Genomic DNA, 14,515 nt, shown 5'->3' with positions numbered 1-14,515 from the left:
CCTTTATAACGATCGCGTTAGTTGAGCTGTATGCGCGATATAATTTTATGACCCAAAATTTTGAAATGTAGGCTTAAATCAAACACATTTTAATTCAGATTCTGTATATATATATATATATATATATATATATATATATATATATATATATATATATATATATATATATATATATATATATATATACGGAAAAAAAAAAACAACGAAAAAAAAAAACAGCTGGCTGACCCCTAGAGGGGTGGGGTGGGGAAGAGAGGGGGGGGCGGCCGCCCTCCCCGCCCCCCCTGTTCCAACGTCTATGGGTAACTCTATGGAATAATTCTGATAAGAAATTACAATTAATTCATTTTGCAAATGTAAGAAAATTTATAAAAACATGGTGTTAAGTAATTATATGACTTATTATCAATACATTGTATTTATTTATTATTTAACAAATTGAGGTAATGGTTGGAATGTGTATTTCTGTAATTATGTTTGTTTGTAATTAAACGTACATTTTGGGAAATGTATTTTGTAACTTGTTTATCTTGTATGATCAAATCTAGTGAAACATTGATGTAGATTGGTTAAATATGTATAAAGGGTAGGCTTTTTCGGAAATTATGTTTATTTATTTATTTTTTATCAACATACAATAACAAATGTAGATTCTACAGCGTCTAATACTTCAGTTATATCCATCAAACCCAAAAATAAACTGCAGTGCTTTACAACTATAGGACATCACTGCATCTAAACCAACAACATGTTTATTAGATCCTGTACCCATTAAATTACTGAAAGAGCTGTTACCTGTAGCAGAAGAACCGCTTCTCAATATTATTAACTCGTCGTTATCTTTAGGTCATGTCCCAAAACCATTCAAGCTGGCGGTTATTAATCCTCCTATTAAGAAACCACAACTAAATGCTATGAACAGACCCATTTCAAAACTTCCATTTATGTCTAAAATTTTAGAAAAAGTTGTGTCTGCTCAATTGTGCCCCTTCCAACAAAAAATTATCTCTTTGAAGTATTTTAGTCGGGTTTCAGGCCCCACCATAGCACAGAAACTGCACTTGTTAAAATTACAAAATTAGCATCTCATTGCTAGTTTTACTTGATCTTAGTGCTGCGTTCGACACCATAGATCATGAAATACTCATAGATTGATTACAAAACTATACAGGTATCCGAGGGCAGGCTTTAAGATGGTTTAGATCCTACCTGTCCGATCGCTACCACTTTGTTTATTTAAATGGGGAGTCATCTCAATTATCACCATTAATGTATGGAGTGCCACAAGGACCTATCCTAGGTCCTCTGCTATTTTCAAGATACATGTTGCCCCTTGGTAACATTATTAAAAAATCAGGATTAGTTTCCACTGTTATACTGATGATACGGTCTCAACAAGACCAGATGAAACTTCTAACTTATCTAAGCTAACAGAGTGTGTTAAAAATGTAAAAGATTGGATGACCAATAATTTTCTCCTATTAAATTTGGATGAGACAGAGATATTATTTATTGGACCAAAAAAAAAAAAAAATAATAATAATAATAATAATAAATAATAATAAAAAAACATTACACAGAATCTCTTGGATTACAATTTGCAACTAGACGTATGTACTGTTACTTCCTCTACTGTCAAAAATCTGGGTGTTATATTAGACAGCAACTTGTCTTTTGAAAATCATATTTAATCAGCATTCTTCCATCTTAAAAACACTGCCAAGGTACAAAACATGTTACCTGTTTCTGATGCAGAAAAGCTAGTTCATCCATTCATGACCTCTAGACTGGTCTTCTACCACGCTACAATCCATTACGCTCCCTAAGGTCACAAATCTCTGGACTTTTGATAGTACCTAGGATAGCAAAGTCCACTAAAGGAGGTAGAGCTTTTTCACATTTGTCTCCCAAACTCTGGAATAGCCTTCCTGATAACGTTCGGGGTTCAGACAAACTCTCTCTGTTTAAATCTAGATTAAAAACACATCTCTTTGGCCAAGCATTCAAATAATGCATCTCATAATCTTGTACTGCAGTCATATCTGATCAAATGCACATTATTATTCTTTAGCTTGGGTTAAACAAATCAATTTTACTTGGTTGGAACAGCAGCTACGCTAATTAATGTCTCTATTTGTTTCTCTGTTTTGCCAAGGAGCATCAGTCTGGATCCAGAACACCTGAGAAGAGATGATGACAACCCTGAAACAACATACATAACTACCAAATTTGGCTATAAATTTGATAGCAACATATAATAATTGCTATTAATAGTGTTCATCGTCTGTTTGATTACACCACTGATGAGCTACTACTAAATACATTGTAGAAACCTAATTTTATGTAAAGCTTTGCAACGATTTGTATAATGAAAAATGCTATACAAAGAAAGTATAATTGAATGGACATAGAGGTGCTTCTGCCTTATACATTTTAAATTGTTTTTATTTATTTATTTATTTATTTATTGGATAAAACGGGTTAATATTAAATGAAAGCCGTGTTAATTTAATGTGCAAAACGATGAAAATAGTTTATTTTTCTTCTTTCTTAATCTTTGTGTGTTTATCACAAAGACATCTTGAGCGGGAAAGTCAGACAAAGAAGCGCGCGTGGGAGGCGACGGGAAGCGTTTGAATTTAGAAGCCTGTGATTGGCTGATGTGTCTGTCTAGCCGCCGATTTCTAACCAATGAAATATGTTTCTTTCATTCATTGTGCGAAAAGACACAATCAGGGAACAGCAGCCAGCCCTCTTAAATTAGCATGAGCATTCAATAAATACCCAGTACATGCTCTTGAATATATACAGATTTGTTTTACAGATCAAGAGAAAACATGCCTGAACCAGCGAAGTCCGCGCCTAAGAAGGGCTCTAAGAAGGCCGTCACTAAAACCGCCGCTAAAGGAGGAAAGAAGCGCAGAAAGTCCAGAAAGGAGAGCTACGCTATCTACGTGTACAAAGTGCTGAAGCAGGTTCATCCTGACACCGGGATCTCTTCTAAGGCGATGGGGATCATTAACTCTTTCGTCAACGACATCTTCGAGCGCATCGCCGGTGAGTCGTCTCGTCTCGCTCACTACAACAAGCGCTCCACCATCACATCGAGAGAGATCCAGACCGCCGTGCGTCTGCTGCTGCCCGGAGAGCTGGCCAAACACGCCGTGTCTGAGGGCACCAAGGCCGTCACCAAGTACACCAGCTCCAAGTAGAGCTCCTCTCCGACTCTCCGAGACCCAAAGGCTCTTTTAAGAGCCACCCACCTAATCCCTTAAAGAGCTTTTAGTGTTCTGTGGTTTGCTTTTACTAGTAATGTCTGTTATCAAGTTGGCTAGCGTTACGAGCTTCTAATATGCGCTCTGGGCTCCTTTTCTTTTTTTTTTAATTGCTTAAAAAATCCCGGGTTGCGATTTTCTTTTTGGGTTTATTTTGAAAAATATGGTTGCTTGTTCGGAAAATGACAAGTAGCCATGTTTTTTACGTATTCTCCAATGCACTGAAACTGCAACGCACGCTGTCTGTTCGCAGTAATAATCATCTTTCTTGGCGTTTATGGCGGATGGCATACAACTTTTAGGTGCATTACCGCCACCTACTGATTAAAAGTGTGGATCAGGACCATGATCTTCACTAAATTCTATTATATAATCCTGTGTCCTTTAAATAACGCATTAAACAAAGTTTTTATCTCCTGATTTATTCCCCAAAATGTTCATTAAATTAAGTTTTTCTTTTTCCTTGAGGCCATCAATCAGTATATTTCTTTCCTTTCCGTATCTTGGACACTTCATTATAACATGCTCTACATTTTCCTCCATATAACAATATTCACAGTTTCATGTCTCCCCATTTTCTTCAAACTGCTATTAAGAGCAGTGCGACCAAATCTAAGCCTTGAGATGATATTTTTCTCCCGTCTATTTCTTCCTGTTACTCTGTACTTCCTAACAATTCTTTGAATGCTATGAAACCATCTCCCTGTTCTTTCCTCTTCCCAATATTTCTGCCATCTATTCTTCACATGTTACCTGGTTAAACACTTCATTTCACTCTTACCATACTTTATCTGCATATCTATGTCTACTTTGTTGCTTCCTTTGCGTATTGGTCTGCTAACTCCTTTTACTCCCACATACGCTGGTACCCACAGAAAGCTACACAAATTCCCATCATCTGGATCCTATATATTGTTTGACAAATCTCAATCATTATATCTGCTCTGCTTTGTGAATAACATGTTTTAATTGTAATTAAAGATGAACTTGAATCAGAACATATGAGTGTCCACATTGGCCTATTTTCCTCCCCCCATTGCAATGCCAGTAAAATTGCAATCATTTCACCAGTGTACACTGACAAATTATCTGTGATTCTTTTACTGATTTTGACATTAAATTCTGGGATACTGAATGCCACACCTATTTTGTCTTCCATATTTTTCAATGCATCAGAATATATTTGAACATAACCATAAAAAATTTCATGAATGTACTTGTGTTACCTGAACATTTGATTTTAACTTATCCTTATTATCCTCACTTAATGTCATATCCACCGTAGGTTGATATATTAACCACAGAGGGATTGTTGGCCATGGAACTGTAGGGCTTACTGGAGTTTCACCTATTTCCATTTCTTTTACCACTCGCACTTCCCATCCAAAACTTCTGATTTCTTTCCTTCCTTTTTCCCAGAAAGGTTTTAGAACTACCCTAGCTGGGTGTTCTTGACTATGTCCCATTATATTGACCCAGTATCTTAGTGACAGTTCAATTCTTCTAAGATCTAAAGGCATTTCTCCCATTTCAACCTGCAAGGCTGTAGTTGATAGATCTCATAACCCCGTACATAATCTTAATGCCTTGTACTGGATTTTGTCCACCTCTTTTAACACAGTATTAGCAGCAGATTGATACTCTTTTCTCCCATAGTCCAATACAGATCATATCAAACCAGTATATTTACTTCTTAGAGCCATCCTCTCAGACCCCCATTCTTTCCCCACTAAACATCTCATAACATTTATTACCCTTTTACATTTATCAACAATTTTTTGAATGTGTATTTTAAACATGAGTTTTTTATCAAACCATATAGGCTACCCAAAAATTCTAAACATGATACTCTTTCTACACCTTGACCATATAATTTCAATTATTCAATTTTCTACTAATCCTACATTTGAAAATATAAAATTTTTGGTTTTTCAACAGATAATCTAAAACCCCACTTACTGTATATGACCACCTTTCTACTTCTGTCATTGCTTCTTGCACTTTCCTTACAACAAACTCTAAATTCCTCCCTTGTTTCCAGATTGCACCATCATCCGCATAAAGAGAAATTCCTATTCCTTTTTCAATACTTTTAAAAAAAAAAAAAAAAAAAAAAAAAAAAAAAAAAAAAAAAAACATCATTAACCATATAATAGAAAATAATAAAGGACTAATTATACTCCCTTGTGGTGTTCCATTTTCTACCTTTATTATCTCTGAAAATTATTTCCCAATCTTTACTTGAATAGATCTTAAAAAAAAAAAAATAAATAAAAAAAAATAACATCTAATCCATCTTATCATTTTTCCTTTAACTCCTGCTTTTCTCAATTTAATTATTAACCCTTCTTTCCACATCATATCATATTATATGCTTTCTCGATGTCAAAAAATACTGCCACTACACTTTCTCTGTTAGCCTGAGCTCTTCGTATTTCATGTTTCAGACATACCGTAGGGTCCATAGTACAGTCGTGGCCAAAAGTTTTGAGAATTACATAAATATTAGTTTTCAAAAAGTTTGTTGCTAAACTGCTTTTAGATCTTTGCTTCAGTTGTTTCTGTGATGTACTGAAATATAATTACAAGCACTTCATACGTTTCAAAGGCTTTTATCGACAATTACATGACATTTATGCAAAGAGTCAGTATTTGCAGTGTTGGCCCTTCTTTTTCAGGACCTCTGCAATTCGACTGGGCATGCTCTCAATCAACTTCTGGGCCAAATCCTGACTGATAGAAACCCATTCTTTCATAATAACTTCTTGGAGTTTGTCAGAATTAGTGGGTTTTTGTTTGTCCACCCGCCTCTTGAGGATTGACCACAAGTTCTCAATGGGATTAAGATCTGAGGAGTTTCCAGGCCATGGACCCAACATTTCAACATTCTGGTCACCGAGCCACTTAGTTATCACTTTTGCCTTATGGCACGGTGCTCCATCGTGCTGGAAAATGCATTGTTCTTCACCAAACTGTTGTTGGATTGTTGGAAGAAGTTGCTGTTGGAGGGTGTTTTGGTACCATTCTTTATTCATGGCTGTGTTTTTGGGCAGAATTGTGAGTGAGCCCACTCCCTTGGATGAGAAGCAACCCCACACATGAATGGTGTCAGGATGCTTTACTGTTGGCATGACACAGGACTGATGGTAGCGCTCACCTTTTCTTCTCCGGACAAGCCTTTTTCCTGATGCCCCAAACAATCGGAAAGGGGCTTCATCGGAGAATATGACTTTGCCCCAGTCCTCAGCAGTCCATTCACTATACTTTCTGCAGAAGATCAATCTGTCCCTGATGTTTTTTTTGGAGAGAAGTGGCTTCTTTGCTGCCCTTCTTGACACCAGGCCATCTTCCAAAAGTCTTCGCCTCACTGTGCGTGCAGATGCGCTCACACCTGCCTGCTGCCATTCCTGAGCAAGCTCTGCACTGGTGGCACTCCGATCCTGGAGCTGAATCCTCTTTAGGAGATGATCCTGGCGCTTGCTGGACTTTCTTGGACGCCCTGAAGCCTTCTTTACAAGAATTGAACCTCTTTCCTTGAAGTTCTTGATGAACCTATAAATTGTTGATTTAGGTGCAATCTTAGTAGCCACAATATCCTTGCCTGCCATTTTTATGCAACACAATGATGGCTGCACGCGTTTCTTTGCAGGTCACCATGGTTAACAATGGAAGAACAATGATTTCAAGCATCACCCTCCTTTTAACATGTCAAGTCTGCCATTCTAACCCAATCAGCCTGACATAATGATCTCCAGCCTTGTGCTCGTCAACATTCTCACCTGAGTTAACAAGATGATTACTGAAATGATCTCAGCAGGTCCTTTAATGACAGCAATGAAATGCAGTGGAAAGGTTTTTTTTTTTGGGATTAAGTTAATTTTCATGGCAAAGAAGGACTATGCAATTCATCTGATCACTCTTCATAACATTCTGGAGTATATGCAAATTGCTATTATAAAAACTTAAGCAGCAACTTTTCCAATTTCCAATATTTATGTAATTCTCAAAACTTTTGGCCACGACTGTACATCTACCTTTTCTAAACCCACTTTGATAGTTACAAATATTCCCTTTAGTTTCCATATAATGTGTTAGTCTCTGATTTATATATTTTTCCATTACCTTACATAGGTGTGAAGTAAGAGAAATTGGCCTGTAATCACTTGGACTATTACTTTCTTTCCCAGCTTTACATATTGGAACTACTACAGCTTCTTTCCTGCACCTAGTAACTGTCCCTTTTCCCATACCTTATTATATAACTCTAAAAGAATACCTTTTGATGATTCACTTACATTTTTTAACATATCTGATCTTTACCTGGCACTGATAATCTAGTACTTCTTAATGCACTATTTAATTCTCCTATTGTTAATGGCAAATTAAGTATATCAGCCAGAGTATGTGAGCGGAGCTGAGCGGGAAGAATTTGCGCTCCACGCTCAAAGTATTTCATAATTACTCCGCTCAAGCTCCGCTCTGGGTGTACAATTTTCCGCTCCTCTCCCTCCCCCACTCCGTCCTTATACATCTCGCTCCGTTTTCGCTCCACAGTATTTTTATTTATTTTTTTAATAACACCAGTCTCTGATCAGAAGATGCATGTAGTGTAAAACGAATACGCAGTACTAAGAGAAGAACATCCATACTTTATTGAAATTTTGAACACTGAACAGCCCCAAACCATAGCTCACTTTTAAACAAAGCAAAATAAAAATAAAAAAAAATAACTGTTGAATGAGGCTAAATTAAAAAAAAATATCAATTGAAAAACATTATATTAAATTATCAAACGAAAAACATTACATTAAATAAAATACATCACAAACTAGAAAATGAAGTTAAACAAATTGCCAAACGAAAAAATATAGATCTCTTTTAATACCGACCTTCAGATTTTTTTTTTTTTTTTTTTTTTTCACGTATGAGCGAAAAACTTTATCGTGTTTCCTTGACACATGCCTTTTAAGATTCCACAATGAATCTTTTGACGTTGCAATCACCTCCCTGCACTCGCGTTCTCCTTTGTCATCACTACCTTTTATAATACATTTATATTTTTTTTCCCCCTTCTTCACGGTAATATTTCAGAAACTCCATTTTCCTGTCTCTCTTTACCTGTGCTTACTGCTTATTACCAACTTATAAAATCGTCCATCATATAATGGAGATGCACAGGTGGAAATCGCGAGGGGGTCGGTAAAAATATGATTAAAATCATGTGATAAATGAATTACATGATATATACTTTATATAAATGTTTGTGAAAGTACTAATAACAAAATAAAAAAACGAGCGATAGTGGAGCGTTTCGGAGCGAGAGAAAATCACAACGCTCCGACATTTAAAAAATCCGCTCCTCGCACCTGGCAAAATCACGCAACTCCGCTCCTCGCTCCGCTCCCACTCCGCACCGCTCACATACTCTGATATCAGCTACCCCTTCATCTTCCATAATTCATTCTCTATATCTTAAAACTGTTCCCTTTCGTCCTTTCCTCCCTTCTTTGTTGACATTATCCGAGCTATGGATTTTGACAAATGTTTTCATGATCATTTCCGCTTTCTCCTTCTCTGTCACCTAAACTCTCTCCTAATTTCATTCGTTTTCTTTATCATGCCTTTAAAGCTATGTTCGAAATCGACCTATTACACTAATGTTATGCACGACTTGAAGGGACAACCACAGTGTTTTCAGTAATATTATACATTTATTACGTGAGTACAACCGATGTAAGTTACACTTAAAGTGAATACACAGGCAGTGAAAGTCGCACCGAATTAATTCCCGCGTCTCGGTATAGTCCTTCTTCAGACCAGACGTTCACAGGATTTTGCTCACTCGTTTTCATTAACTTCTTCAAGTGCAATAGTTTATTAATATCTGGATACAGCCACTGCCAACGGACTGTGGATAATTTAGTTGTATATTTGATATAGTTTGATATTCACGATAATGGCTATTATAATCCCCGTTTTTTGTCACTTTGGGTGCTTCTCATTTCTTATTTGTGACAAATCAGGTTCTCCCTCGAAATCGGGTCTCTGCACTGTAAAAAGTGAAACATTGGATTAACTTAATAAAATTGAAGTAACCATTCACAATAAAGATTTTACATTGACCTAATGTTCAGAAACCATTCAGTTCAAACTAATTTTCTGCATTTCATGCAAACACTTTTCTGAATTTGGTGTAAATCAATATTTTAAATTGGCTTAAATAAAAAAAAAAGTTTTTTTTTTAACAGACTTGATTTCCTGCAAACTCTTTTCTGAATTTGGTGTAAATCAATATTTTACATTGGCTTAAATTAAAAAAAAGTTTTTTAAAAGAATTTATCTAAATTGAATTTTCTTCAATCTAAAATATGTATTCATTGCAAGTAATATAAAAGGCTTCACAATTGGCATAATCTAAAAAAAAAAAAAAAAAATTCTCTCATACAATATATATATATATATATATATATATATATATATATATATATATATATACACACACACATATATACACATTTTTAAATGAGTCAGATCAAACGTTCTATCAAATATTCATTCAATCTTGTATGAAAATCACTGTTTTTAAGATTAGACTTTTTTTTGGCAAAACAAACATTGTTTTACAAATACAAATGTAATTGAGAGTGATCAAGTGATCAGTTCATTTCAAGTTGAATTTCATATATAGCAGTATTAAAATGTGAATATATCATAAGAACAAATAAGAAGAAGAAGAACAAGAATAAGAAATAAGAACAAATACCTAAAAACAATTGGTCTGCTTCTCTCAGGAATTAACATTTTTGGCAGAAGAAATAAATGTAAATCAAATACAAAACATAGATATTGCCACATCCAGTAAACAACAAACAACTACTGAACTACTAATACGATGTAGTGGAGACTGGGGTGAAAGCATTTCTGCCATCCTGTGTGTGTGTTCATCAAAGCACTGAATGGAGGCTGTCAGTCAGTCATTGACTATGCAGCAGAGTGCAGAGGCGACATATCTTGGGGGTCATTTTTCTTGTGTCAAGCCCCATTAAAACTTTCTGAAAAAACTCAAAAGTGAATTTCAGTTCTTTTGGATACTCGAGGTTTAGCACATATGTCAGTCCAAATAGCATTGCTACAGCAGCTGCGGTTGAGGGCACGTTTCTGACCTCTGTGCCCTCAATGAGAACCCTGGTGTCTGTCTCACTGATTAAGACGGCCATTGTTTGCTCCAGTCCATCACCTGGCATATCCTGGTGAGACAAAACATAGTAATAAATAAAGAGTGCTGACCAGACCCAGTTGAGTGTGTGAGAGACACCCCTGCTTATTCTGCATTTCCTGAACTGAATGAGTGTGCTTGTTTTGCATTTCATAAGCTGCATGTATAAGAGAAAGACCCTGTTATGTGTGTGTGCCTGTGTTTATATGACATCCCTGCTTGAGAGAGAGAGAGAGAGAGAGAGAGAGAGAGAGAGAGAGAGAGAGAGAGAGAGAGAGAGAGAAAGAATAAACAGAAACATAATTGTCATGAATCAACTTTGTGACATGCTGACGTGTGTGTCTTAAACTCTCTCTCTCTCTCTGTGTGGGATAAAAAATTAGAATATAGTCAAAAAGTTCATAAATTTCAATAATTCAAGGTAAAAAGTGAAAACTTGTATATTACATTGATCCATTACACATAAAGTGAAATATTTCAAGTAAATATTTGTGTAAATGGAACAATGGTAACAAGTTTTAACAAGTCATATTCATATTAACAAGTCATTGTATAAGGAGAATTGGGCTCGGCATAACATATTAATTGTAAACCAGCTTATTGACAAGAATGGAAAATTATACACTTATCCTAATTTTATTTAAAAATATGGCTTTTTTGTAAATGAAAAAGAATTTAAAGTAATCAAGGCTATTCCTAGTGGCATAATAATTTTAACCAAATTCTCTGATGTAATTATACAAGCCAACAAAATCTTCAACTTTTTGTAAATGGTCTCTCCATTTTTGACAAGCGTTTTAATAACAGTTTTATAATAAACTCTCTTAATGTCGGATCCAGTCCTCCATGTAAATCAAAATGGCTTAAACCTCACTGTATATCTTGGCGCAGCATTTGGATGTTACCATATAAATATGTAATTTCTAATAAAGTAAAAGAAGTACTTTACAAACAGAAACACACACACACACACACACACACACACACACACACACACACACTAACGGCTAATATTGCCCGTCGCGCGTTGGACGAGGATTCGGTTAGAACTACAAACACGAGTGAAATGTGTTAAAAAACTACAGACATGGAGGACGCGCGAGTCCGGCGGTTAGAGGTTTAGATAAAGGGGTTTGTGATTAATTATCAGTATCTTACCTGGCGAAAATTTATTTATTCAATGTTACGGTATCTACATTATATTGCATCAACAACTTACCAGTGTCAGCGAAGACTTGACAGACAACCAAAACTGGCACCAGGAACTACGTTAGGCCTACCAAGCAGCAGCTTTCCTAAAATTCAAATCCAAACATTAATTCGTTTTAGTTTTACAGTTTCAAAGTGTAAATTAATTTTCCTCACATTCATTTCCGCCTTCGCAAATTGAAAACATAAAAAATCCTCGTTCATATTGGCATTGAGCGCCTGGAGCAGAGCCAGTTAGCTTAGCCTAAACTCTGAGCGGGAAACGTTTACGTTACTTGCACGTCACTCGCATACTGAGGCGATTCATTTAACGTGACGCCTTAGTCATGAATACAAATTTTTTTTTTTTTACAACATTCAGAGCGAGAAAATATTTTTTCCCTTTCATAATATCCGTTCAATCAGTCTATATAATATTAAGTTCTTGGATTTCCCAGGAAAATCGTTAGCTGTAAAAGGGCGCCATGGTAACGCTATACCGCTAATGTCAAAATTAACGGTATAATAACTTCTAATCTGCGTGTCTGTTCATTAAAATGATATGCCGTTAATGCTATTCAAGTATTTAAATGCTGAATGAGTTTCCCCATTACATTGAAGTTATGCTAGATTGCGCTAGCCTGTAAATGCTTATGTTAATGGTCACTGCCATTATCTAACGTTAACCTGGCTATCAGTAAAACTGTGCCAAGGAAGTCACCTTATAAAAACTGACCTAGTCACCTTATAAAAAATTATAGTGTGAGTGCTGAAATAAAGGGCAAGGATAACGCAGACGTGCAATTTTGGTTAATTCCTCCCTTACCTGACAAACGTGTCCTGTTCGCTTCGCGCTGTTCAGCAGATAACCAGCCTCCTCCGACTTCTGCTGCGTGCGGTCTCTTCCAGGCAGAACTTTCTCTCGGGTTTTCATGTGTGCGCATGCGCAAACCATGCTTAATCTAATAAAAGTCGTTTGATCGAATGTATAATTTAAATTTCATTGTTATGTTATAATTTTATATTGTATCTATCTAAGAAAATAGATTGAAAGACACATATAAATTACAAAATGTAATTTTACTTAACAATCTAATAATTTTAGGCTACTGGAATGAAAAAATATATATCAAACGAAAAACAGCAATGTTTTACTTTTTACAGTGTGTTAGGATCCCAAGAGATCTCAAATTAATTGTAATAGGTAAATAAATAAATAATAATAATTGAATAGATTAGCCTTTTTTTCTACAAGTAATAAATGAAATGCACAGGTTATTTAATACTAGCATTCAAATACTTAATTTACTAAAATTATATGTTAACTTTTTTTTTGCTATTTTTAAGTTGCATTTAAGTTGTTAGCTTGTCATTTCTGGTCTTTGAAATTTGTTTTCTTTTCGAATTATTTATTTTGATTTTATATAGGCCTATTGGAATTATTTTGTAACCTTTTTATGTTTTAACTGATCCATGTTTCTCTTTGTCTTACAGGTAAAAATCCTTGGTGAAGTCACCAGATATGGATGGGTAAGTACTGCATCTAAAGTTAAAATTGCTTGGAAATAAGATTAGAAATGCCTTTCTCTTGCAAAGTGTGTCAGTGCTCTGTAGAGTCTATTCCAGAATTTGTCAGACATGCTAAGGAACACAGGAATCTTGCAAACTATAGATTCTCTTGTGGATTTTTCCAGTGTCCATGTAACTTCAAAACTGCCGCTGGCCTTCGTACACATATGTATCGTAACCATGCAGTGATTACACCAAGTGCTGACAAATCACACAGTGGTGTTAATATGACATGCCAGGTTATGGGATGTTCTTTCACTTCCACATCTGTATCTTGTCTTTGTGAGCATTTAAAATGGATCGAGAAGATCAGGATCATTCAGAAAGGGGATGCATTGTGAAACGAATATCTGTGTAGGTCTGTGCAGTGTTGAATATGTTTTTCATTTCTTTCAGCGTGTATGTTGTTCGACAATGCAGCGTGCTGATGAGTTAATAAAGAGGTAAGTCATTTTCAGCTATTGAAGAACGCAGTAAAATTCATAAAATGATAGCGGTTTTAGCTTTGTAACGGATCGAGGAGATCAGGATGTCTATGCAGTGTTGAATATATTTTTCATTTCTTTCAGCGTGTATGTTATTCGACATTGCAGCGTGCTGATGAGTATCGCTCTTCGGTTAATAAAGAGGTAAGTCATTTTCAAGTCTGTTTATCACATTGATGTCTGTCAAGCTGTAGTGCAACTCAATTTTTGTGTTTTGTTCTCTATAGGCAGCAAAAACCTGGGATCTGCATTGGCCCTGTCAAGTCTGGAGAGTGTTTTTACCGTTTAATGAATTAAATTGTAATAAAAGTTTTTAAATGGACTTCTGAGTGTTGTCATAATTTACGTGACATCTAATAATCAGTAATATAACTGTGTGATTTTTTTTTTTTTTTTTTTGCATACAAGCCTTTATATTTCATTATTTTTTAAGCATGTAACAGATTGTAGTTAGTTATATGTATATATGCGTATATGTGAATATAAAAACTACCGTAATCAATTATACTGCATAGTAACTTTACAGTATTTTAAAATACAGTGTAAAAACATGAGCTGTAATTAAATTTACAGTATAAATATACTGTACGTTATTATAAGGTATGTTGTGAACTACTGTAGTCAGATTTACAGTAATATTACCGTGGAATAAAATACTGAAGCTTGCTGGCTATTTGTTGCAAGCAAGTTCCTGTTGATTTCACGTTAATTTTTTTACAGTGTAAACTTCTTGGAATTGATTGGTTTGTTGCTTCTATTATAACTCCATAATCTACTCGATT

At 35.4% G+C, this 14,515-nt stretch overlaps 1 protein-coding gene and 1 long non-coding RNA gene across 2 annotated transcripts; one reads left to right on the top strand and one right to left on the bottom strand.

Annotated features, from left to right (window-relative positions):
• Window positions 1-2,800: 2,800 nt before the first annotated feature.
• On the top strand, window positions 2,801-3,217 carry LOC109080879 (histone H2B). The gene has a single exon (XM_019095889.2). It carries the CDS (start codon window positions 2,838-2,840, stop codon window positions 3,210-3,212), a length of 375 nt encoding a protein of 124 aa, XP_018951434.2. The 5' UTR covers window positions 2,801-2,837; the 3' UTR covers window positions 3,213-3,217.
• A 6,722-nt stretch (window positions 3,218-9,939) lies between these two features.
• LOC122145034 lies at window positions 9,940-12,744 on the bottom strand. Its single transcript, XR_006160040.1, has 3 exons — window positions 12,506-12,744; window positions 11,711-11,786; window positions 9,940-10,522 (listed from the first exon to the last, which is right to left on the bottom strand). It is a non-coding gene; the product is annotated as an uncharacterized LOC122145034 (long non-coding RNA).
• Between the last annotated feature and the right edge of the window lie 1,771 nt (window positions 12,745-14,515).

The sequence above is a fragment of the Cyprinus carpio genome, unplaced genomic scaffold, assembly GCF_018340385.1.
Source record: "Cyprinus carpio isolate SPL01 unplaced genomic scaffold, ASM1834038v1 S000006825, whole genome shotgun sequence".
Classification (NCBI taxonomy): Eukaryota; Metazoa; Chordata; class Actinopteri; order Cypriniformes; family Cyprinidae; genus Cyprinus; species Cyprinus carpio.
The sequence above is the reverse complement of the archived record's forward strand: the minus strand, read 5'-3'. Positions and strand labels throughout refer to the sequence as shown.

Excerpts from the sequence above, each read along its gene's own strand:
- LOC109080879 (XM_019095889.2), top strand. The coding sequence starts at position 2,838 with ATGCCTGAACCAGCGAAGTCCGCGCCTAAGAAGGGCTCTAAGAAGGCC.